Below are 24,913 nucleotides of genomic sequence, written 5' to 3'. Positions count from 1 at the left end.
AGGTTGAATCCGCCTAGGCCACCCCTGATGCCCTCCTGGGACCTCTCTATCGTCCTGGCGGGACTTCAGAGGGGTCCCTTTGAGCCGCTGGACTCAGTCGAGCTGAAATTCCTGTCGGCTAAGACAGCGCTCCTGACCGCGCTCACTTCCATCAAGAGGGTCGGGGACCTCCAAGCATTTTCGGTGAGCGAAGAGTGCCTTGTGTTCGGGCCGGACTACTCTCACGTTGTCCTGAGACCCCGGCCGGGATACGTGCCCAAGGTTCCCACCACGCCCTTCCGTGATCAGGTGGTGAACCTGCAAGCACTGCCTTCGGAGGAGGCAGATCCAGTCTTGGCGTTGCTGTGTCCCGTAAGAGCATTGCGCATATACGTGGACCGCACCCGGAGCTTCAGAAGCTCTGAGCAGCTCTTTGTCTGCCACGGAGGTCAGCAGAAAGGGAAGGCTGTCTCCAAGCAGAGGTTGGCCCACTGGATAGTGGAGGCCATCGCCTTGGCGTACCAATCCCAAGGCGAGCCGTGCCCCCTTGGGGTGAGGGCTCACTCCACACGGAGTGTTGCCTCCTCCTATGCGTTGGCGCACGGTGCCTCTTTGGCAGACAGCTGTAGAGCTGCGGGCTGGGCGACACCGAACACCTTCGCGAGATTTTACAGTCTCCGCGTGGAGCCAGTCTCTTCCCGTGTGTTGGGTAACAGGTAAGTGGCGGGAAGAGTTGGCCGGTGTCACGCTTGCTGCGCCATTCCCCCTCACCCGGGGATACGAGCGCCTGTTTTCCTCCTCCAGTTCAGTTCCCCGGACGGCGAACCCTGGTGGAGACCTCCAGCACCCCCGGCAGTCAGACTGGGCGGAGCAGTCTGACGCCAGGCCCAGTACTGGTGCTAGCTCGCCCGGGTCTCCGGTCAGCCCCTGTACTCGGCTAGGTGTCCGTATGGCCTGACTCCCTTCGGGTAATCCCACACGTGTATTCATCCACGGTACGGTTTCCCTCACGGTAAACCCGTGTCTTCCCTTTGGCAGAGCTCTGTCAGGCCCTGCTGGCAGCCCTCCTCCCTACTCCTAGGTAGGATCTGCCCCAGGGTCCAGTCGTATGTAGTACTGCCCCAGGCCTGGGTCAGTCCATATCAGTGTCTCCACATGTTACCTCCCTTCGGGCAGGATGTGGCCTCCGTAGCGCCCTTCTCCGGAAGGCTCGCTTCCCCGTCGTTACCGCCAAGCTGTAACAACAAATAGGAAAGACTTGAAGCAGTCTTTCATAGAAGGTCGAAATCCCTTCCGATTTCTTGGGGAAAGGAACAGCGGCTTGGCTATCTCCAGCAGCAATGTACTCAGTGGTCCCTGCGGGCACCAAGGTTAGCGAATTTGCGCTGGGGCGATGGGAAGGTTGCGACCTTCGCATGGCATTTGTCTGTCACGCACTAGCTTGTCAACATTTGCATGCACAAGGTCGTGACGGGGTTCAGGTTGTGGCGCTTTCCATATGACCCCTATGTCGTCACGACATAACTCGTAGTGACCGACAGATAGGGAACGTCTCGGTTACGTACGTAACCCTCGTTCCCTGATGGAGGGAACGGAGACGTTATGTCCCCATGCCACAATCTTGAACCATCGCTGGTTGCCAGGGACACGTTCTCGGCTCCTCAGCGGGTAAAACCGGATGAGTGGATGCACCTGTCGCCCTTTTATACCCGTATGCACGGGGAGTGGCTCAGGTATGCAAAATCCACTAGCCAATTTCATTGGCGTTTTCTCTTAAGTCAGAGATGATTGGGGCTTCCAAGTAAATCCCCTATGTCGTCACGACATAACGTCTCCGTTCCCTCCATCAGGGAACGAGGGTTACGTACGTAACCGAGACGTTCTCACCAGCCCTCTGCCTGCTCCTTTTCAGCCCTTCTCCAGCTCCTCGCCCTCCTCCAAAGTCCCCACCATCCCTCCCTTACCTCTTCATTTACGGTACAAGGTCGCCAACGCTTACCAACGCTTTGTGCACGAACGTCAGCTCCAGACAGTAAGTATCACGCGTTTGTTTTCCAAATTGCCCTTCTAAAAGAGCTTCTTTGCACTGATGCTAAAGCTACCATTATCTCTGTCTGTTTTCACTGGTGCTGCCTTCATGAATGATCGTGAATAGGAATGTGGTAGTTAAAAGTTGTATATGAAAGCAATGTGAGTCGATCGCTTCAGTTTGTTGAGCTCATAATCACGAGTGGGACATAAAGTTTGTGATAGCATGCCATGCACCATGAGACCAGCTATGTTGTTATTTTTATCGCGCTGTGTAATTCATAAAGGCAAATTTATTATGCACAGTACAATCAGATGACTGACTTTTAAACCGAGTACGTTTTCTGTAAAGATAACAGGCTTGTACTACTTGTGGGATGTTTATTTGCAAAGGCTAGCACTGCTAATGCGGGAGCTTGAGCTTTTGAAGCTCCGCCCTCTTCTCCGAGAGCACCAGCTCATTTGCATTAAAGCAACATACTCAAATACAGGGCGTTTTGGCTCATACCCTAAAAGTGTCAATTTTAACAAGCTATAAAAAAGTATCTATCGGGTATTTTGAGCTAAAACTTCACATACAAACTCTGGGGACATCAGAGATTTATTTTAAATCTTGTAAAAAGGAGCATAATAGGTCCCCTTTAATGCATAGCATCATGTTTAAAATATACAAAACATGTATGCATAAAAATACATGACCTTATCCAGTTCAAGATTAACATCCATTAAAGATTAGTATTTTACTAATCATTCATGCAGCTATAGAGCTTAAATCAACCTCTTATGCAACACAATAACACCAATCCCTCTCTGACTACTAATTCCTTTAAAAACCACTGGGAGGTTTAAAGGAAGGTGAAATCTGAATGTAAACAGACTATATCTTTCTATGTAATTTGCAGAACAAAGTGGTTGTTCCAGGTCACATTAGCTCAAAATGTGTCTTGACAAAATGACATTACCTTGCTTCTTCGAAACTGTACCAATTGCATTTTGCATAAACATTCTAATATCTGTGAGCTATGTGACATCACCTAATCTGTCTTATTTATATATTTATTTTCCTTGATGTCTTTAGAGGCAGCGCCTGTATGAAAGTGGAAGTTAAAACTAAACATCTGGTGCGAATTTCAACAGGAAAATAAGAACGCTGAGGCATATAGTTATAACAAAAAGGATAAATTGAGCTTTATGACAACTAATTTCACATCAGAACAGTGCAGACTTAAAATACAAGAGCTGTTGCAGAAACAAAGCCATGGTAAATTGTATAATTGTATGCAGAATTGAGCAAAATTAAATTACTTTTCAATTTATGAGTTGGAATATATATAAATGTATATATATATATATATATTTATTTATTAGAGGTGACCCCGAATAGTTGACGATTCGATGCTTCGATAGGAGGAGACTGATTCGACTCCCAGTCTTACAGTCGAATATTTGCGGGGTGTTATGATCATGCCATTTTGGCTATATGGGGGTGCTCAGATGTCCAATTTCACATAGAACTAACGGTTTTCTCCCAATTAGCTAATATACAGCCTATTGTGATAATGCAGTAAATAAGAATCTGAAAAGAAGGAAGCTTTAAATAAATATTTTAATGTGCGTGAATAAATCCAACCACCCCTATAGATTTAAGTTTCACTTTCCATAATCCGTGACCGACAGAGGAGCATCTTGGCGGCATCTTTAACAAGACTCAAATCCAAGACTGGATTTTTTTCGATCAGGTAGGGTACAGGCGATTTCTGACACATCAGAACTCAGCCGGATTTCAGCCGGTTTATATATCGTGTATATATTATTTATCTCGTATAAGAGTATAAGTAGGTATAAACTGCAGTAATCGCAGCTCGGACGGCCAGGGCGGGACTGGAGCCTCGGGGAGCCATGGCGGGACTGGAGGCTCGGGAGGCCATGGCGGGACTGGACACTCGGGAGGCCATGGTGGATCAGGGAACCCGGGAGGCCATGGCGGGACTGGAGACTCGGGGAGGCCACGGCGGGACTGGAGACTCGGGAGACCATGGCGGATCCGGGAGCTTGGACGCCCATGGCGGATCAGAGAGCTCAATGGCCTTGGCCTTGGCCTTTGGCCTGGCCACACAGGCCATGACTATATGCCCCCCCAAAAATTTTCTTGGGGAAGTTTCCCTCTGGGAGACGTTGAGGAGGAGCGGGCTCTGTGGGGCGCTCGGGAGGAGCAGGCTCTGTGGGGTGCTCGGGAAGAGCGGGCACTTGAGGGCTCTCGGGAGGAACGGGCACTTGAGAAATGGGCTCTCAAGGGCGCTCGAGGAGCGGAGCTGGCAGAGACTAGTGAAGATAAAGGAGGACTGGAATGGGTTCAGGTGTCCTTCTTGGGCTCAATGGGAAGTTTGATTCCCTGGAACTGGGAACGGCGCTCCTGGCCGTGGTGTGAAAACTGAATTCTCTGGGATCGGCATTCCTGGCCATGACTCGAGAATTGGATTCTCTGGGATCGGGATCGGTTAGAAAATATTTGACATTTTTTAAATATTATTTTACATTATATATTTATAATATATAAACAATTACATTATGAATATATATAAATATACCTTATAACTATACAAGTAACAATCCCAGTTCCTCACCTAATTAATTCAGTTCTACTTCTGACATTTAAAAGGCATTCACAATTCAACACTACCCCAGTATGCAAAATGCTCTTTTCATTTTATTTTTTCTAAATGTTTGATTTGGCTGGAATTGAGCACCAGGTCTGACTAATGTTTACGAGAGGCCGAATTTCAGCATGTTAGGAATTAGCAAGCTTACCCAAAGATACAATTGCTGCACACCAACCGGAACAATAACAACATGTTTTTTTTATTTGCATGAATGGAGGTTACATATAAAGGTTATAAACTGAAGTGACGTAATGTGCATTTAAAGTGTTAACACTATTTCAGTTAGCTGAGTGATCTAAATGTCTTTCACAGAATGCTGACAGAAGACTATCTTAGCACTCACTAGGGAACGAGTAGCAACAATAACAGTGAATGTTTCAAGGTGTTTGTCACACATGGGTCCGTTAGGCTATTATTTACCACAAGTCGACAGTTATAATACCTACAAAATTCTGGCATTGACCTGTAGGTCTTCATTTCAAAATTATTATGGTATAAATCCCTGAAAAGCAAAATAAGGCCTATTCACCATTTTCTACTATTATTTCTGAGATAAATACCGCTGCAAAAAGGAGTGCATTAACTGGCGCAAGTCCTTGTGGCTTTAATAAAGTTACGACTTATACATGCGTTAAATGCATTAAAACACATGCACAGAATTAGTTTTCATCAAATAAATTAGCTTATTTCAATTAGTGGTCATAATCTGCAATTAACCTGAAGGTCAGTTCCGCACATACCTAAAAGCTGTAATTATTTTCAAACCGGATTATTTTAGCGTGTATTTAATTACGCTGATTACCCTTGAAATGTCAGAGTCGAGTCACACTATCTGCATTCGTGTAAGGCTAATAAAACAACACATTCAAAGAAAGTGTCAAGGATGTCACACTGTTTTTCTGTATTCATCAAATTATATTTCATAAAATAAATGTAGCCTTGGATCCAAATGGCAGCCAATGGAGAAATATGCCCCCAGATGGTGTAGATACGACATCTACCCACATGAGCAAACTGGGCCATGCAAACCAAACAAACCCTGACCCCTTGCCTCCATCCAAGCCGATAAACTCAAACATATGCAGAACAGAGCAAAAATAGTGGCTATAAAATAAATGGATTGCTCATTGAAAATGGTCATTAAGCTGCAGAATTGCGGCCCAGCAGACTCAGCACAGAGCCGTTCCTCTATCTTCTCCGCTTCACTCCTCATTAGAGAGTGTCAATACAATCGACGGGGAGGAGATGTGATATGACTTATGACTTCATCCTTGTCATCCAGCCATTCCTGCTCAAATCTTGACATTTCCAAGTGGTTATCTGCCCATTAGTCTGTGTTTGCATGATAGTAAAGGGAGCTGGCTTTTGATGGTCTGAACGCCACATTTATTCTGGTGTGAGTGTCGGCCTATCTGATTTATGTGCTCTCGGTGTGCCGTGATTCAGCATATGGTATATACGGAGACAAAGAGATTAATGATCCCTGTGACCGCAGATGAGACAAAATGACTTAAAAGAGAAAAGAGGAGGAAGAGAAACTGTCAAGTGTCCTTCCCCTTGTATTTGGTAGCAGGCAGATCCTCACTATGAGCATGATGGGTAAAGTCAGTATAATTCATTAATGCTTGGAGTGCTCATTACTGTCTTTTCACACTTTGAGAGACTCATTACCTGCATAATAGAAGACTCCGTATAACACTGAGACCATTCCTCACTGAAAATTAATCATCCCATCCCAGACAAAAAAGGGAATTCTCTCATTAAATATTAAGAAACTCCAGTACCATGAATTCTATTCTAATTTCCACCCCAGCCTACCTTGGAGATACAGAAGGAAGACTGTAATTCTGTTTCAAATTCTAGTGAGCAGCCTACGAAAGCCAAATTCGAAAGCAGCACTGCATGTATTCTTTGTGAAGACAACAATTCCAGAATGTACTGCGATGAGCTGAAACTGTTCAAAATGGATGAAAATGTGGATTATAAATTGTAATACGTTACATAATTATATATAAATCAATGTTAAGTCCTTGATAAGTACTTAAGATACTATTAAAGGTTTTATTAATAAAATTAGTAATTTTGTTGTGGTTTTTTTTTGTAATTTTATGAGTCTTTTGAGTAGTCTTTATTATTTATATGTTCATATAGTCTTTATTAATTTTATTTCAGTTTTAGTTATTTTAGTACATCAAGTTAAACTGAATAAAAATGTGAAATGTTGGCAACTAGCTAAAAAAGGTGCTTATTTTATTTGAAGTAACTTTTTATGGTTTTAGTTTCAGTTTTAGTTAACTATAATTACTTATAATTATATTAATATAAGTACAATGATAGCACTTTATTTTAAGGATACATTCTCACTATTAATTTATTTGCTAATTAGCTAGCATATTGGATGTTTATTAGTACTTTTTAAGCACATATTAATGCCTTATTCTGCATTACCATATTTTAGATCCCTTAATCTTACCCCATACATAAACTTAAGTGCATTAGGAGTTTATTGAAGCCAAATTCATAATTAACAGTTAGTTAATAGTAAGAACTGGTCACTAAACTAAAGTGTGACTAGGCTATATAATAATATATATCATTACATTATTAATTTGAATTACATAATATATAATTACAATCTCTTTATATTTCAGTCAGTATCGATAATTTAGTGTAATTTAAAAATGATTTGAACACATGTACTGTGCCATTAGCTTAGCAACATGCTAACAACGCGCTCTATATAGATCAACTGCGAGTCAAGTTTTCTGTGTGCTTTCCAAGAGGACTGCTGTTTATGTGATGCATGGAGTTGCTGCCTATGTAGAGCTTTCTAAATCGGTCACTTACAAAGTCCCATTTCAGTTAGGATGCAGTAGACAGTTGACAGCCTCACTAGGTTATGGAACAGAGCTGGTATTTCCAGTAAGAGGGAAAAAGACTCAATGTCATTGTGCATGTGATTCTACACTGTCTGACAGTACACAAACAGAAACAAAAGAAGTAGTATATGGTACTCACAGTTGACTGTTACTCTCACGGTCTTGGTGTCGGGTGAAGCGATGTCATTTTCGGCGCCGCACTCATAGTCCCCTGCTTGATCCCGAGTGATGCTTGTGATATTTAAATACTCCCCGCTTTCGTACTTCCTGGCTGTGAACGCAAGAAAATAAACAAGCACAATCCTTCAGAAATGTTCTTTTGCAGGCATGTATTAATTAATGGTTAAATGCTTAAAGGTACAAACACCATTGAGTCTTAAAAGCCAGTAAAAGATGCCCAAGTGTACCCAGAAAACTGGAAAAAGCTTTATTAAGGCACATAATTGTTTTGTTGGCTAGACATCCAGTGGGAAGCATCTACCCTGTGAGCCTGATTCACGCAGGGAGGAATATTATTGGAGTCAAATACTGTGAGGAAATCGGAACTGTGCCAATATGACAAATATGACTTGAGGTCCTTGAGTAATGAGAGGCAATATAGCACAGCGTGGGGCTGCCATGCTTCTATTGGACTAAAAACCTCCCCAGGTTCCCCAGACCAGGATCCAACCTTATTGTAATATTCCTCAGTGAAACCTATTTATATCCCACTTTACAGTGAGGTGAATCTTTCTCATGGTACAGAGAGGTAAATCCTGCATTGGCATATGGATGAGAAGCCTCTGACTCAGCAAAACCCCCACAGAATAAAAAAATCATGGAGAGCGATCCAAAAAAAAAGGAGGATGGAGAGGCTTTAGGAGGGGTGTGTTTTACCAAGTCTTGTGTAAAGCATCATAGAGCTTCAAGACCCGAGATCAAGAAAGCTTTAAAGGGATAGTTCTCCTAAAAACATAATTTACTCACCCTTATGCATAGCAGTTTTTCATGCAATTACAATGAATAGGGATTGTAGTGTTTTATTGCAACTCTTCTGAAGCCATATGGGAGCTTTGTATGACAAACAGATGGATTTTTTTTTTTTTTTAATTAATATCGCTGTCCAGTCAGATGTTAGCAGCTGAGATCAGATTATTGAGTCAGTTCATCTTGAGAACCAGATCAATCTGAGTAAAGAAAGAATCATTCAGATCGGTTTTGCAAACTGGATCAACTGATTTATTGAAATGATCTGACTTAAGATTGATTCTTTCACTAATCACTACTTCTCTCATAATTTGACATTTTGATCTGTACCTTGCTCAAATATCATTCTGACTAGCTGCTACAACACTGATAGAAACAAAGGAGCCCCAAGTCCAAATTATTCCATCCTTTTGTAATTTGCATAAATATTTGTGTGTTGCATGAAAACAATTACATCTGTATAGCAGGTAACAAACTGAACAATTGAACAAAATAGTTTTCTTTGGGGTTATCAAGGAACTGACTAAGATGTGTATCTGAGCTGACAAGGTGCTATTTGGTTCCTAATGCTTTACAAATGAATAGAGGCAAAGACTGTAAAATAGGATAAATTGCATCAAACATATTCATGCAAAACAACCCATATTTGGCTATACACAGATGAAAAAGCGAGTAGGACATCAGAGCAAAAGAAGTAAACATCATAGTATGACATTATTCACCCATAACATAAAGAGTGTTTCATTTTTTTTCATCATTAAAACTACATGGTATTTAGCATGACACAACAGCTCAGCTGCTGACAAAGCATAAATATAAGATTTAAGCCAAGCATATTGCATGCTTTTCTTAGTACTTAAGGTCATTGCACACTGAGTCCGAAATTTTCGCATGCGTTTTTCAGTTTTTTTGTCTTTCCTATCAAAATGCATGCTACGGATGTGAAACCGCAGAAAATCGAACCGGATTCAAATTTTTTTTGACGGACGAAAATTTTGGACTTAAGGTCACTGCACACTGAGTCCGAAATTTTTGAAAATTTTGGACTCAGTGTGCAATGGCCTTCAGTGTGCAATGACCTTTAGTATGCAGAATGCAGTTAACTAAACTGAATTGTTGTTATTGTTAACTAAAACTAGTTTCCGTTATTTTAAATAAATCTAAAAATTAATCTGATTTTCATTTTTTATGTTTAAATTAAGTGAATTTTTTTTTAAATCAGAACAGTTGAACAGAATGAAAATAAATTAAAGCTGAATTGCTATATTTTACTTCAATTAAAATAAAAACAAAAATATATCAAATTAAAACTAGTAAAACTGGTAAAAGCATATAAAATGACTAAAACAACAATGAAAAAGTTTATCTAAAAATACTGCATAATATGAATGAATACTTATAAAAAATACTTAAATAAATACAAATAAAATACTGTTCTGATATACAGTGGCACCAAAATGTTTTTGGACATTTAACCCACTATTTAAAAATATATAACACTGTAAAATAATAGCATTTGATTGCTGAATGACAAACCAAGTGTCTCTCCAAACGAGCCGTTTCAGATTCTCCCTCTGTGTACGTCACTGAGGGGAAAAAGTCCTGCCCATTTGTGACGCTCCCTGCCCTATTAGCCTATTAGAAGCTGTGGTCCGCCATTACTGGAGTTATATACAATGTCAGGCTTTACAAGTGTTGTGTTTTGGGATGCACTAATGAACATAGGAGTCTCCATAATCTCCCCCATCTGAGCCAAGGACACTGTGGTTAAATTTCATTTTTGAAGGAAATATCCCAGAAAAAAATCGGTAACGTCCCCTATATGTTTAGGAATTAATACCAACGCTTCGTGCACGAACGTCAGCTCCAGACAAAGTAAGAATCATGCATTTGTTTTCCAAATTGCCTTTCTGAAAGAGCTTCTTGGCACTCTTTAAGGCTTATTGCTAAAGCTATCATTGTCTCTGTGTGTTTGCACTGATGCTGCCTCCACGTGCTGCCAGATCGATCGTGAACAGGAATGTGGTCGTTAAAAGTTGCGTATGAAAGCAATGTGAGTCGATCGCTTGAAGTTGTCGAGCTCATAATCAGAAGTGGGACTTATAAAGTTTGTGATAGCATGAGATCAGCTATGTTGTTATTTTTATCCCGCCGTGCTCCCATCTGTGTAATTCATAAACGCAAATTTATTATAATCCGATGACTGACTTTTAAACCGAGTAGTTTTCTGTAAAGATAACAGGCTTGAATTAAAGGCAGGGTAAGCAATTTCTGGAAGCCAATGTTGATATTTGAAATCACCAAAACAAACACGCCCATACCCCAAAAGGGTCTCGCCCCTATTTTGATAGATCCGCCCCACATATATACATAGCCTACGCAACCCAGACAACGATTAGTTCTGTGAAACATAAGGCGACTGAAATTACCTGGAACAATATGTCCCAGGAACTTTTTTCCCCCAGACCTGTTGCTGTCTGCGTTTCCATCGCGGTCTAAACTACCGAGAAGATTAGGCAAATAGTCTGGTGACTTAACGTTAGGTCTGCGCGTGTTTCTCAATGCCAAGTAATTTCGGACTTGCATCTTCGGTAGTTCGGACTTCATGAGTTAGACTTGGGTGTGAGCTCCCGTGGACGGAACGATGCAAGTCCGGTAATTCTGCAAAGAGCAGCATACTTGATGACATCAGTCAGCTCGCCTTGGCTGCTGCAATCTTCCTCACTGTATTTACAGATGAAATATATCAAACACCACTGCCTCTTTTCGTTTTCATTTAAACATATTAATAGCCGCAGAAATGTAGTTCAGGGAACGTACATTGCCTATATTACAATGAAACAAATTATTATATTAAACATTGCCTGTTTTCATTTTAACATATTAATATAACAATAGAATAAAGACCAAAGATTACCTGTTAGATTTACCCATAACAAATTATTGCAGTAGTGAGTGGGGCGGGGCCGGTGGAGTGAATGATAATGAGCGACACCTGCGCCACTCACCGGTCTCGAGTCCCACGGAGGAGCTCCGGAAGGATAAAAGGAGGAGTGATGACAGTGGAAGACGAGAGAGGACCAGGCCTGGATTTTATTTTGTGTTTTGTGTGCGGCAGTTGTCCGTGAGGGGCTGCCGCTTTACTTTTGTGTTTGTTTGTTTTGTTATTAAATTTGTGAATGTTTGCCGGTTCCTGCCTCCTTCTTCCCGACCTACGAACTTTGCTACATTGGTGCCGAAACCCGGGAGGAAGGAGGGACACGCTGTCAGAGAGCCCTCGCTGCTGAGGGGGATCGCGGTGCTGAGGAGATCGGGCAGCAGGGAGTAGCGGGGGCGGCCGAGGCGACGGTGGTGCTGGAGCGATGGAACAACAGGTGGGACGGAAGGCTCGCTGCCGTGCTCCTGGGTCGAGGAGGGGGGCTGCCGTCCGAGAGGGAGCGGAGGAGTCGGCGCCATTTGCCATGTGGCCGTAGCCTGCTGCCATCCGCCATGTTGGGGAGGAGCAGGGAGTGGGGGACTCGCTGCCGGCTGCCCTCGACCGGAGGAGCCATCGCCGTGCGCCAGGAGGCGGAGCGTCGAGCCGTCCACCAAAGAGGTCCAGTACCATCGCATGGCACCGTGAGGGAGAGCCTCTCAGCTGGTTGAGGACCAACCAGCAGTGTGTCTGGGAACCGGTCCGAATGTTTTTTTTCTTCTCTCTCTCCCCTCTCTCGTCGCTGTCTCTCCTCATCCTTCCGTCTCCTTTTCTCTCGCCTCGTCTGTCCATACCCCCAGGTACGCCGTGGCCGCCCTGACGGGCCCCCCCAGGAGGAGGGGGGGGGGGGGGGGGAGTAGAGCGCAGTCTCGAGGGTACCCCCCGGCCTGCGAGGGGCGATGGGGGTATGTAGTAGTGAGTGGGGCGGGGCCGAGAGCCATGGGAGCGGAACGAGGCCGGTGGAGTGAATGATAATGAGCGACACCTGCGCCACTCACCGGTCTCGAGTCCCACGGAGGAGCTCCGGAAGGATAAAAGGAGGAGTGATGACAGTGGAAGACGAGAGAGGACCAGGCCTGGAATTTATTTTGTGTTTTGTGTGCGGCAGTCGTCCGTGAGGGGCTGCCGCTTTACTTTTGTGTTTATTTATTTTGGGTATTAAATTCTTAAATGTTTGCCGGTTCCCGCCTCCTTCTTCCCGACCTATGAACGTTGCTACAATTATATCTTATGTTTAACCACTACAGAGACATCAGAGCCAGCAGCAAACGTAAGAAGGATTAGCCGAGGTTATGCTCCTCCCTTCGGGATACATGAGCACTGAGCGCCTGGTGATCGCGTGGAGCTCACGTCTCCGAAATCGCACATTTTCAAATAGGCGCTGTTTTTATAAATAAACCGCAGATTTGAGTTTTAAACAACTACATTCTCGCCTGAAATACACACGTCCAGTGTAGGCAGGCTTTAGTTGTTGTGGTGCGCAGTGTCCAGTGTAGACGCGGTGTTACTCACCTACTGACAAGAACCAAGGCAACCTCGGCGTCCGATCGCAGGCATTCCGCTCCTTGAGTTCTCTCTAGTGCTGGAAAGCTGATCCGATATTTACAGGGGTCCTACTTCTTAGTAGGACCCCTGCCTTATCGTTACGCAGACATTTTTCCTCTTTTGTTTTTTATCCTCCATCTCTATCTTTCTGTTGCTCGGCTGTTCACTGAACACTCTCTCCTCCATATAATAAGTAGACACGCCCCTTATTGCTGATTGGCTACAAGTTTGTTTTGGTACTCGGCCCCGACTCAGTTTTCTTTAAAACGTTTTTGAAAAATCGCTTACCCTGCCTTTAATAGTGGAATGTTTATTTGCAAAGGCTAGCACTGCTAATGCGGCGCTTGAGCTCTTGAAGCTCTGCCCTCTTCTCCGGGAGCAACAGCTCACTCCCATTTAAAGCAGCATACTCAAAACAGCGCGTTTTGGCTCATACCCTAAAAGTGGCAATTTTAACAAGCTGTAAAAATTTATCTGTGGGGTATATTGAGCTAAACTTCACATATACGCTCTGGAGACATCAGAGACTTATTTTACATCTTGTAAAAAAGGGGCATAATAGGTCCCCTTTAAATAAAAATAGCATGTGCATACTTTAAACAAAATATTTTTATATATTTTTAATAATACATAATTTTAAAAAGGTGCTAAAACACCTGTGAGAAAAATGACTTCAACCATCTAAATGAAAAAAGACCTTGAGTCCAGTTAGTCAAACAATATTGCAGAAATAGCCAAGAAAAGTGTTGTTTCTGAGTAAAGCTATTTATTTACAGTTATCACTTATTTTTTTTATGTGATGAAATGAAAACCACACACTTAATGTATACTTTTTCAGGGCAAACTGTTTTAAATTACAGCAATGACAAAACAACTGTTCCCAGGTAAAAGGCAAACTTACAAAATTAACAAACATTGACTATAACTTACCATATTTCTTCCTCCAGCTAAAAACCAGAGGGATCTTTATCGGTGATTAACTCCCTCCATAATTCCCTTACTTCAGTCATTTATTTTCTTTTTCCTAACAGAGACTTCACAGTGAGCCATCATTTATCTTCCTGATTACACCAAAAGAGGAAATTACCAAGGTTTAGTGACATTTAATAAAGAATGGATCCCTTTGTGAAATCAACCTTTGTTATATCAACCAACTTGTTTGCTATAAACCAAAAACCGGAGCATTTTAAAGGCTTAATGGACACCAATTACATGCCAGAAATATATTCAAATGTAAACTTGCCCCTTATCATCCGCAATCTCAACCACCTCCAAAATTGTGCGTTAAGAGTTATTTGAAAGCTCAAGAGAGACTTGTCGTAGCCTCTGGGAAATGTCACTCCAACCAAATTAGCCAAATCACAGCAAGGTTAATCTAGGATTCCACATTGCTCTGTGTTAAGTGCAGTCACACTAAGCACTTTCCCCACATTGTGTGAAGAGCACAAAGTACATTTCCTTGAGGTCTGCCTGCTGCTGATATGATGAGCGCTGGTGAAGAATACATTATGGGCTAAGGTGGCAGTTCTCTGTACATCTCTTCCGTTAACCCGTGAGAGAATATTGCGGCAACCCAAATGTTGCATTATGAGAGGCTTCCCCCAGGCATTCATTGAGTTGTCAGCAATGAACCATCAACCATCATTCAACCGCCACACATACTCGCTCGCTCGATCTCGCACACGCACCTGAGCCGCCTCCACTTTTCCATTCCCCGTATCTCACCTTAACCCTGATAGCCTCCTCATTGTCCCAAAGTGCCCCAAAACAATTGCTGAATATCGGTCCGAGCACTCTTTAAGAGCTGGTCATTGTATTGAAACCATTTGGCAATGTTTAGACAGACTGTCAGTGCCGAGTACGAAGCTATTGTTCAGGAAACAATAAACCAGAGTAAAGACAATTTTGGGAGGCAGAGGCACGAACAAAGGATTGACAAAGGACAATTGAACGCTTCACTGTAGCCTTATCATATGAGAAAAAAAATCTAATCTGAAGTGTTATAGTCAGCTATTTGAAAGGTCAGAGTTCCTTATATCCCGAGGCCTTAAATCACAATGGAAAAAGCTTATGAAAGCATGTTTGGGATCAAGCGTGCTGGGCCAGGCTGTACAGAGAGCGTGAGGCCGCCCTGTAGCCTCAATACATCTCTATATAGGGCTTGCTTTAGGATCTATCTTCATCTAGTCTACAGGATTTGAAATCATGTCTGTGAAGCAATTTTAAATGCCCTGAGCACTGAAAGTATTAAAAGAGTGTGATTTAAAGCTTTGACAAGGAATTGCTCATTTAAAGTTCTTTAGTTCTCATTTAAAATCTACAGCGGTGAGAAGAATGTGCTGTATATACTCGCGAGTCAGTCCAATGTGTGGTTCTAGCGCAAGTGTGTGTTAGAAACTGAAGCGCACATTATTGACAGTGTCTAAAACAAGCATTTTGCTCATGATCAGCTACAGTAATGTATCATTAATTATTGAATTCATGGAATTGATAGGTTGACTTTTGATTTTTTTTTAGTTCTTAATGTAAGACTCTAAAAAATTACAAAAAAATGAGGCACAATGTACTGTATTAATTTGAAGGAATTTTCTGTGTTTATTTTTTACATGTGTTTTACCTGTTTTTTTAATTTTTCAACTTTATTGCACTGTGTTTTAGGGTTAACGGAAATGTCCCTAAAATGAATGCATAATGACCCAGTAATGAGCTGCCAGTATTTTTTCTGTTACTCTACAGATTTCTTTCTTTCAGTGAAGTGTTGTGAAGACATATGATTGATTTATATGATGAACAGAATTAATTTGGCTTTTTATTCCATGTTTAGGGGTGTAACGGTACACATATTCGTACCGAAACTTTTGGTAGGGGTCTTTCGGTTTGGTACGCATGTGTACCGAACAAATCGTTTCATTTTTTCCGAAAATTCAGACAATAAATGCCATTTTCGATGCTCTTTGATGTGGTGCGACATATCACCGCATACTAACGTCTCCGTTCTACCAGCAGCGCGGAGCATGAGTGAACGTGATCACCCCTTCCTCTTTATTATTAGTTTTAACACAAAATATACATGAATGAACATCTCACCCTTCACGCAATCGCTCAATTAGCATTTCAACTATGGAAAGACATCATTAAATCAGCTTGTAAACAAAATGTCACATAGCATTTCACTTACCTCAAGAAATTCATCAGTGTCTACAGCTTGTTATTTGCTAGAGAAATGAAGTGCATTTTGCAAAATATTGGTGAAATATTGGTTTTGGTGGTGAACTATCCCTTTCAGCATACTAATGCAATCAAGCAGCTCAGTCAACTACCATTTATAACAAATGCTTCTTGGGGGCTGAACTTTTGAGTCAGATTGAAATCTGTTCATCATTACATGTCAGAGATCTTTGAGAGGTCTTCAATTCATAATGTCTTTAAATGGTCTTTAAGGGTAATTACCCCATTTATATTGATGAAAAGTCTATATTCTAAGCAATAGTGAGAGGTACAGAAGTCAAAGGTCTGATGATACACACACACAAGAAATGTCCAACTGCACTTAGAGTGTTTCGGCAATTAAATCTAGTGGTGCTAGGCTGCAGGTTCAGCCTCCTGCAGGGTCATTCAAGAACTACTGGAAATCACAGTCCAGGAACTGCTGTGATTACAGCTCTGACAATTACCACAGTGCTGCCATATGTGCACCAATTACTGTTATACGTGATGGTGTGCAATAATGTATTCAGTCTGAACATATTGACTCATCCAGAAGGAAAAAATATTGTAGCCTCATACAACTCTTAGAAAAGTTTCAAACACATTTTTTGTGTCGTTTTGACTTTGCTCTCTGTCATCATGTGACTCATTGACAATATCACAGCGACTATTTAAATACTGTAAATGAATCTTTTCAGTACATCACAAACTTCAGTGGCAGAAGCAGCAGTATCTTAAAAAATGTTCAATTGTCACTGGCTCTTACTCATTGTCATCCTCTCTGCCCACACAGAAGTTAATTAGCCTGAAGAAAAATAGTTCAGACAAATGGCTTTCAGTCACATCTGGGCCAGACTGAATCTGCTGACCAAAAGTGAAAGTTCACCATTTGCGGGACGGTTGTCTGAGGACTTTTTTTTTTTAATTACAGATGCACTTATCGTCTGTTTTAAAGTGTTTCTATAATTTGAAGTATCCTACCTTTGGTAAGTAGTGGTTTCATGACACTTCAAAGTCTTTTGATGAGAATCTCAAAAAGCAACTCGATCACAAAATACACTGGAGAATGAAATAAATATGGCAGTGCAAAAGATAAGTACAGCTGACTTCAATAAAAATTCACAAGCACTCGAAAATACTGCTGTGCACTGAATTTTCAATTCGCTTTGAAAATGTGCCAAATATTTTGTTTTAACAGCTGAATATAAACTATGAAAGGTAAAAATGAGGTTGATGTATCCTCACATGTTGTTTACTCTGAAGCAGAGTGATAACTTAAAACTAAGAAGACTTTTTGAGAACAACAGCAAATTGAAGCGATAATTGATTAAAAGTCTTTTCCTAAACTCAGTTCATTATAGAAGGTTTAAAAAATAAACATCTTAGTTTCATCATAATCTTCTGAGCACATTGAACAACTTGGACAGACATTCCTGCTGTGTTTCAAAGTCAATGTCAAATTCTGTCTAACTTATTGTGACGTATTTTAACTGATTTGAACTTACCTGATGGGGAGATGTGTCTCCAAGAGATTTTGGGCTCTGGTTTCCCACTGGCTGAGCAGATGAGTGAAACATTGCTGCCTTCGTTTACCGTAATGTCAGATGAAATGTCATAGATTTTGGGAGGAACTGTGGAACAAAACAGACAGTTAGATACACAAAGCTACAAATCAGCTCAATGCCAAAAGTCTGGATCTAGAAAGTCAAGTATGTGAACAACAATAAGAGCCAATATAGCTGCAAGCAGCAATTATCAGGGTCCAAACACAATACTACTTTATCCCAGTAAAGTCACAGGTCTGTCATTTATATTTTGAAAGAATAAGTGTTTTCTTTTGTCGGGCTTTGTTCACATTGTCTAATTATTGCTGATTGCAATAAAAGCAGCTAAAAGCAGCCATATAGTTTCAGATCTGCCCAGCGTAAATGTCATTTTCATTGTTACAGCAGGACTGACCCCCACAAACATCTGTAATTTGTCTTTAGAATGATGTTCTAAGCATGTGTACCAAATTTCATGAAAATCAGTCATTTTATTAAGGAATTACAGCACTTTACATGAAAATCTTATTTCACTGGTTTCATTCTGACAGTATGAAAATTCTAGGATTAGTTCACAAGTGTAATTATAAAGTCTAAGTGTAATATGATTTAATAAATGATATGCATAGTCCATAAGCCAAGGAGCGGTGAAATAAAAAATTTCATGGTGTATAACCAAAAACTATAACTTAATCATAATGGCGTTTCTACCATGATCTACCATGATTCAGTATTTTCCATAACCTAATAATGCTGACAAAAATAATATGATTCCCAGCATGTCCTGCTTGGACCTCTAAAAAAATATAAGAAAGAAGAAATTAATTGGTATTCTCAAACATTTTCTAGTCCTATTTAGAACGCTTCAATGAATTTTTGTTAACATTTTGGTGATAAAACTGCAGTGATGGTTTTCTGATAGATATATAGAGGGTAACTAGACACTGTCGCGACAATGTGTCATGGTGCACCTCAAACTCAACTACAAACAAAAAAAAAATCTAGATGTAAATCTATCTTTATCCCACCTTTCATCACACAGAGCCTCCACTCTTTCTCAAAACCACCATGTCAGTTGGCAAGGGGTTTATGAATAAATGTCTGACCTCCTGGTTTTGCTTTCCTACATAAAAAGGCAATAAATTGTCAGGAGTCTGCAAAATCAGCTATTCCCTTTGTTCATTTTTTGACGTCCAGCGGTGATTCTGTGCTAGGCTGTTTGAAGTGGATTGCATTTAACTAGACTGGTTATGATTCTTTGACTCCCTCCTCCCAATATAATATTCTAAACACCATGCATTACTGAAGATGCATGTATAATGACCAAACTTTCTCAAGAGCTATTTATATATGTTCTTCTCAAACAGTAAATGGAGTTGTAATTTACTTTAATTTTATTTAAATGTTAATTAATAGTTCTCCTGACAGGCAGACTCCCCATTGCATCCATGCATAACCAGACACAATATATATAATCATGAATGATCGCTATTATAGAATAAGCAATACTCATCTGGGGAAAATCAGTTAGAAGAAAACAAGACACTGACAGAATTAAAATAAAATCCTTTAAAGCATGCTGAACAGGGCATTCAAGTCTTCAAATAAATGGTGCTATTTCTTCTTTCCGAACAAAAGGACACCAAACATTCGGCCATTTGTCACCTTCCAAAGAAACAGCAACGCTATTTACTCCTACACTATTTGATCTCCAGTTTAGGTCTTTCTTATCTTGGTTTTTGTAATCTGCTGGCACTAAGTGGTTGAGTTGAAATTCTAATGAACCCTTTCATTGTTTGAAAGCGCTGCTCTGACTGTCATGCTCTCCACTGCAGGTTTACTTGAACTTCCTCCCACTGTTGACAAATGTCCACAATCACTGATAGCACAAATGGAAAATGTTGCATTCGTCAACTGATCATATCTGCCTTCAACAGGATCAAGACCCTATTAGTCAACGCCTGAGGAGTCAGGTTCCGGCCTTTTAAATGAGATGTGCGGCCTCTGCAGATCTTTAAACTGAACATGTTCGAAGAAACATCAGTTTCATCATCTTGCCATCTATTCTAGAACTTGGTAAATGCTCACCTTTAGATTTGAAGTCTTTTATTGCTGTTTTTTTTTCCAGACACTTCTTTACTTTTACAATGCAATAATGGCAAAATTGTGTCGAAACAATTGAGCTTTTTGAGCTTATAAAAAAGTCAAGAGGATTTGGTGCATTGAAGGAATATCTCTCATTACAGCCCAAGACAGTTTTGACTTTCATTACTGGTCTTGTGTGTACCCCCTGTGAATACAGAGTATATTATCAGATGAAATGAAACCCTCTCTGTATTTTCAAGTAGCTGAAAAGCCGAAAGGACCGGTATGCCTTGACACTCCACTGAACACGGCAGCATAAACAGATGCAAAGGTCAATAACCTATCCCCATATGCTCTTTTAACTATCACTAAGTTCATAATGAAAGCACGTGTTATTTAATCTCAAGCTCAAGGTCTGACCGCGATTTGACTTCTATGAATCCTTTCTGAGCGTCAACCTCAACGCTTTTGGCCATAGATATTTTTAACCTGTTTATTTCCACTCAGCCTGTTCAATTGGTAGGGTAATGATGACAAGAGAAAAACAAGACAACGCTAAAGCCCTACCCCAAGGCCCTATTCAAGACAACCTAATGCTTTGTTTTCCGTTTAATTCATTAACTGCTGCACGATTGTCATGTTTGCCCATTCCACTCTAATTCTCCCTCCTCTCCTCGGCGGGAGGCGCTGAGATGGAGCTGCCACAGCTGACGGGGGAGGCATTATCAGTCTCTCAGCCCCAGAGTGAATAAATAAGCCTCTAATGACGCCACCTTGAATTACTGAAACGCTTACAGCTATTAAAATGCAGAGTTTCCTCTGAATAAAGTAGAGTACATGGCTTGCCTTTCTATAAATTCTGACAGGTTCTCCAGGGCTGACTGCTGCCACCCAATTCCAAGACCCCATTGCTTCACACCTACTGCCAGCCCACATTCCAATTACAGAGCTGAGGGAAAAGTGGGCTCCTGTCATAATGCAGACTAGCACAGGCAAAGAGCCGAGCAGAGACAGGCAAAGAAATCAGATGCATTTCTTATCTATTTGTTGTCTTCCGGCTGAAAATGAATGAAAAAAATACAAAACAAAAAAGTTAAGACTGATGTTCAATAAATGGACTTGTATGTTACAGTATCGTCTAAATATTTATAGCATAAATGAGGTGAATTTAGATTATATATGAGGGCTCTGGTTGGTAAATTATTAGTGTACAATAGTAGGCAGTACAATAAAAGATGCACTCTATTGCACAGCTGAGCCCTTCATTAACCTTTAATATCTGTTGCATGCCATGCCAAAAAAATATGCAGAAACCACTGTAAATTAATGTTTCTATCCTTTCCACAAGAACTGCTGACTTATGTTTAAATTACAGAGTAAAACATTACTGCATTACCGTTGAAATTAATAGAGTTTATGAGTTTTCACACTAGAGCTTTTAGTTCTTTTGGTCTTTTTTTTTTGTGAACTTTGGCGTGCACAAGTTTGCCTGAAGGAAGGATGGCTCATTTGGACTTCAGCACGATACGCAGTTGGTTTAAATGCAGTTGGGTCTAATTTGCGGAAGAGAACCAATGTTGATGACGTATAAATGTCTATTATTGCCTACAATAATGTATTTCTAATTACTACTATTCTCCACAGAAAATTACATTTTAGCAAGTCACATTTTTCATTTGTCTTACAAATCAGAAATATAAGTGCTGTTCATACGTTTTTCTTTATGGTAGTAAAACCAAAGGGAGTAAAAAAAGCGAATGTTTCCATTTCTTTTGCCTTCTCCTCTAGAGATACAGCATTATCGATGATGCAAATCTACTGCGCTTTGGAGTCAAATAATATAAATCAGTCAGAGGAGGAAAAATGGATACAGATCAATAAAAATGTACTCGTGTGTGAAAAGCCTTCAGTCTGATAATCCTGTTATGAATTACTTGTAAGACAAAACATACCAGTTAAGAAGCTGTTAGGATAGACATTACATTCATTGAATTGAGCTGAAAGAGACACTGAGGGTAAGTAACAACTTTGAATAAAATAATAAACTCTTGTGTGTCCTGAACAACCCTTGTGAGTCACAATGCGGCTCTGTTCCAAATGCTAGCGAGCTGCCAACATAGGCAGCACTTGAAGAAATCACAGGCACAAACCCAGCGCTACGGCTGTTTGAAAAGGTAGGAAGCATGATTATGGTGCCTTCTAAGATGCATAATTTTTTTCTAAACCAAAGAAAAAAGAAAATGAAAGAAAAATACATCACATGTATTCTTCAATAAAAGAAGGTGTTGTAAGATGGTGTATATAATTTATGCAATGCTGAAAACATTGATCAATATAATCCAGTCTAATTAAAAAATGGCAATTGAGCTAGTGTTTATATTGTTATGCTTATTAGAGTATTATTATGTTAGCTTAGCAACATGCTAACACCAAATTAGCCTTGTGCTGGTAATGTGTTTCAAAACAGTTAATATGATGCCCTAAAGAAATAGTTTAACCCAAAAATAAATAATTTTAATTTATTAATTTGTCATCAGAAAAGATTTGGAGCAGATTATTGCATCACTTGCTCACCGGTGGATCCTATGCAGTGAATTGGTGCCATAAGAATGAGTCCAAACAGTTGATAAAAATATCACAATATTTGTGATAAAGACCATCCCATGTTGTCTTCTTATATCCAAATCCACCAACATATAGATAGATTTTTATTATGTTTAACAAAATGTCAGCTGTTTGAACTTTCATTCTGACGGCACCCATTCACTGCAGGGGATCCATTGGTGAGCAAGTGATGTCATGTTCAATTTCTCCAAATTTGTTCCAGTGAAGAAACATATTCATCTAGGATAGCCTGAGGGAGAGTACATTTTCCGCAAATTTTCATTTTTGAGTGAATTATTTCTTTAATAGACAGCTTAACAGGTTATAAAACAGAGTGCATGCTGGGAATACTCCTTGTGATTCATCCATGCACACCATTACAAGGGAATACTGAATATTTTGATCCAATGACTATACTGTGATAAAAATATGCACATGCATTTTAAATATACTCATGTGGCTGGAAGTGGAAATATGCTACACTTGCAAAACTGCTAGATTCCACATTCATTCATAGTGGTTCCCAATTCCCCATACAACCTGAAGGCTGCTAAAACCAACCAACTTAGATCCCTAATTAGGTGTCATAGACAGAAACAAAACACAAACTCTGACAGGCTGCTCTACCCACTGGGATTTCTTCAGTTGGTAATGCCACGGAACGTGAGACAGTGAGAATTTGCACGACCCAGTACATGAGCTCTCTTGGTGCACGTGTCCATTTGAAAAGTTAATTGAATATGTAGCACTTTGAATATGTGCATGATTAAAAGAAATACCATTTATAACATTCTGGTGCTCTTTGTGAATATCGGTTCCGTCATGTATCCATCTCTTATATCAGATATTAATACAATATAAAAGGTACACAAGAAACATTCTGCTGTAGACCCGCTGCTTTGTTCTCCAGCACACTGTATTAGTTCAATCTATAAGCAGGAGTGCTTACAGTATGAACAGAGATATCAGTGAGAGGAACACTGGGCATTCATTGGGATGAAAGGATCAACTTTCACATTAAAGACTTTGCAGAGTTGCTGTGAGGTGCAGACTCACTGGTACAGAATCTAAAATGAGGCTTAATATTTCATGACATTTTAGATGAAGTTCAAAACATCTTAACCTAGCTTAATGAAAAGAAGAAAAAACAAGTCAGCAGGCTGGATTGGAGACCTTCAAACTAGTGATACCAGTGTTTTTGCTTGATATATAAATATGTATGTGTATATATCAATATATGTATATGTATGTATATTAATGTTCACTGTAACTTTTGATGAACTGAATATTATATACAGTGTATGATCCTAACACACTATAGTCAATATTATGACTTATTAGTTAAGATTTATTAATTGAATAAAATTACTACATATTGATTCAATTGATCAAAATTGACAGTAAAAAATGTTTCTAATGTTTCTACATTTTTCTTTTTTTTATTTTGTTTCTAATTTATTTATATTCTTTTGAACTTTCTCTTTCAAAAAAATCTAAATTATAAAAGGAAAACAGTACAGAAGTAGATCAGAAAAACATAATAAAATAAAAAGAAATACAAGGCAGACAGCATTAGCATGAGTTACTAGCATAGCAGCATTTGAGAGAGTCAAGGAGAGGTGATTTCCTGTGAATAACGACTTGAGATTTCAGTGTGTTCACCAAAAAAGCTACTGTGACTTCAAAAGACCTAGAAGTTCAACGTTAAAGAAACCCTTGAAATGTAGAGCTATATCTCACTATATACCATAACTGAACTTCTTCCACAGAAGTCATTCTCTTCAAAACACGCCACAACAGAAAAGTCTTTTTGTGCTCCGTTTCATTGTAAGCGCAATACTCGAACGGACGCAATGACAAGCTGCCTTATTTCTTCGGTTCATCTTCCACAATAAACAAAATGGTGCTTGCTGATGACAAACAGACCATCACTCCTAACATTTAGCTAAGTTAGATATATAGGGCCTATGTGCAGAATAGCAATACATTTGATCTGTCATTCACTAACTGAGCACATCTATAAAAGAATAATATGGTGGTCTCAAACTGCTCTATTTAATGGTGACTCACTGTGGACTATGACAAATGGTACTGTCTGGCAAACAAGGCTAAGATTTAAGTGGTGGAGAAGATAGGTGATTATTCTCCGAAAAATGTGTGTGGGCTATCCTCATTCGATCCCTACAAAACAAACAAGCACCCTCATTCTCTGATGATGCCCAGTATTGACCCGTCGGCAAGAAAGAATGACCTAGCGAAACTGTTTCGTCCACACAAATGTGCAGGATACATCAAGAGAGCTCGAAGAAACCGCAAGTACAGTCTGTTCAAATTTCACAAAGGACAAATAAGACGTTTTAATCGTATTACATACGATTTGGTGTTCCAGGATTTGTGCCACTGTAAGAGTCAATCTAGCAATTTCATTTTTGATACAATTCT

General features: G+C 40.2%; 1 protein-coding gene across 3 annotated transcripts in view; it reads right to left on the bottom strand.

Annotated features, from left to right (window-relative positions):
• The window catches only part of LOC306845363 (neuronal growth regulator 1-like), a 112,701-nt gene that overhangs the window by 66,292 nt on the left and 21,496 nt on the right, over window positions 1-24,913 (bottom strand). For all 3 annotated transcript variants that reach the window (XM_079378122.1, XM_079378120.1, XM_079378121.1), the window contains exons 3-4: window positions 17,744-17,869; window positions 7,686-7,817 (exon numbers count right to left, since the gene is read on the bottom strand). In XM_079378122.1, the coding sequence (XP_079234248.1) occupies window positions 7,686-7,817; window positions 17,744-17,869 (258 nt within the window). The remainder of the gene's footprint in view (window positions 1-7,685; window positions 7,818-17,743; window positions 17,870-24,913) is intronic.

Source organism: Barbus barbus (assembly GCF_936440315.1).
Source record: "Barbus barbus genome assembly, chromosome: 25".
Lineage (NCBI taxonomy): Eukaryota > Metazoa > Chordata > Actinopteri > Cypriniformes > Cyprinidae > Barbus > Barbus barbus.
This window is presented reverse-complemented; position numbering and strand designations above follow the sequence as displayed.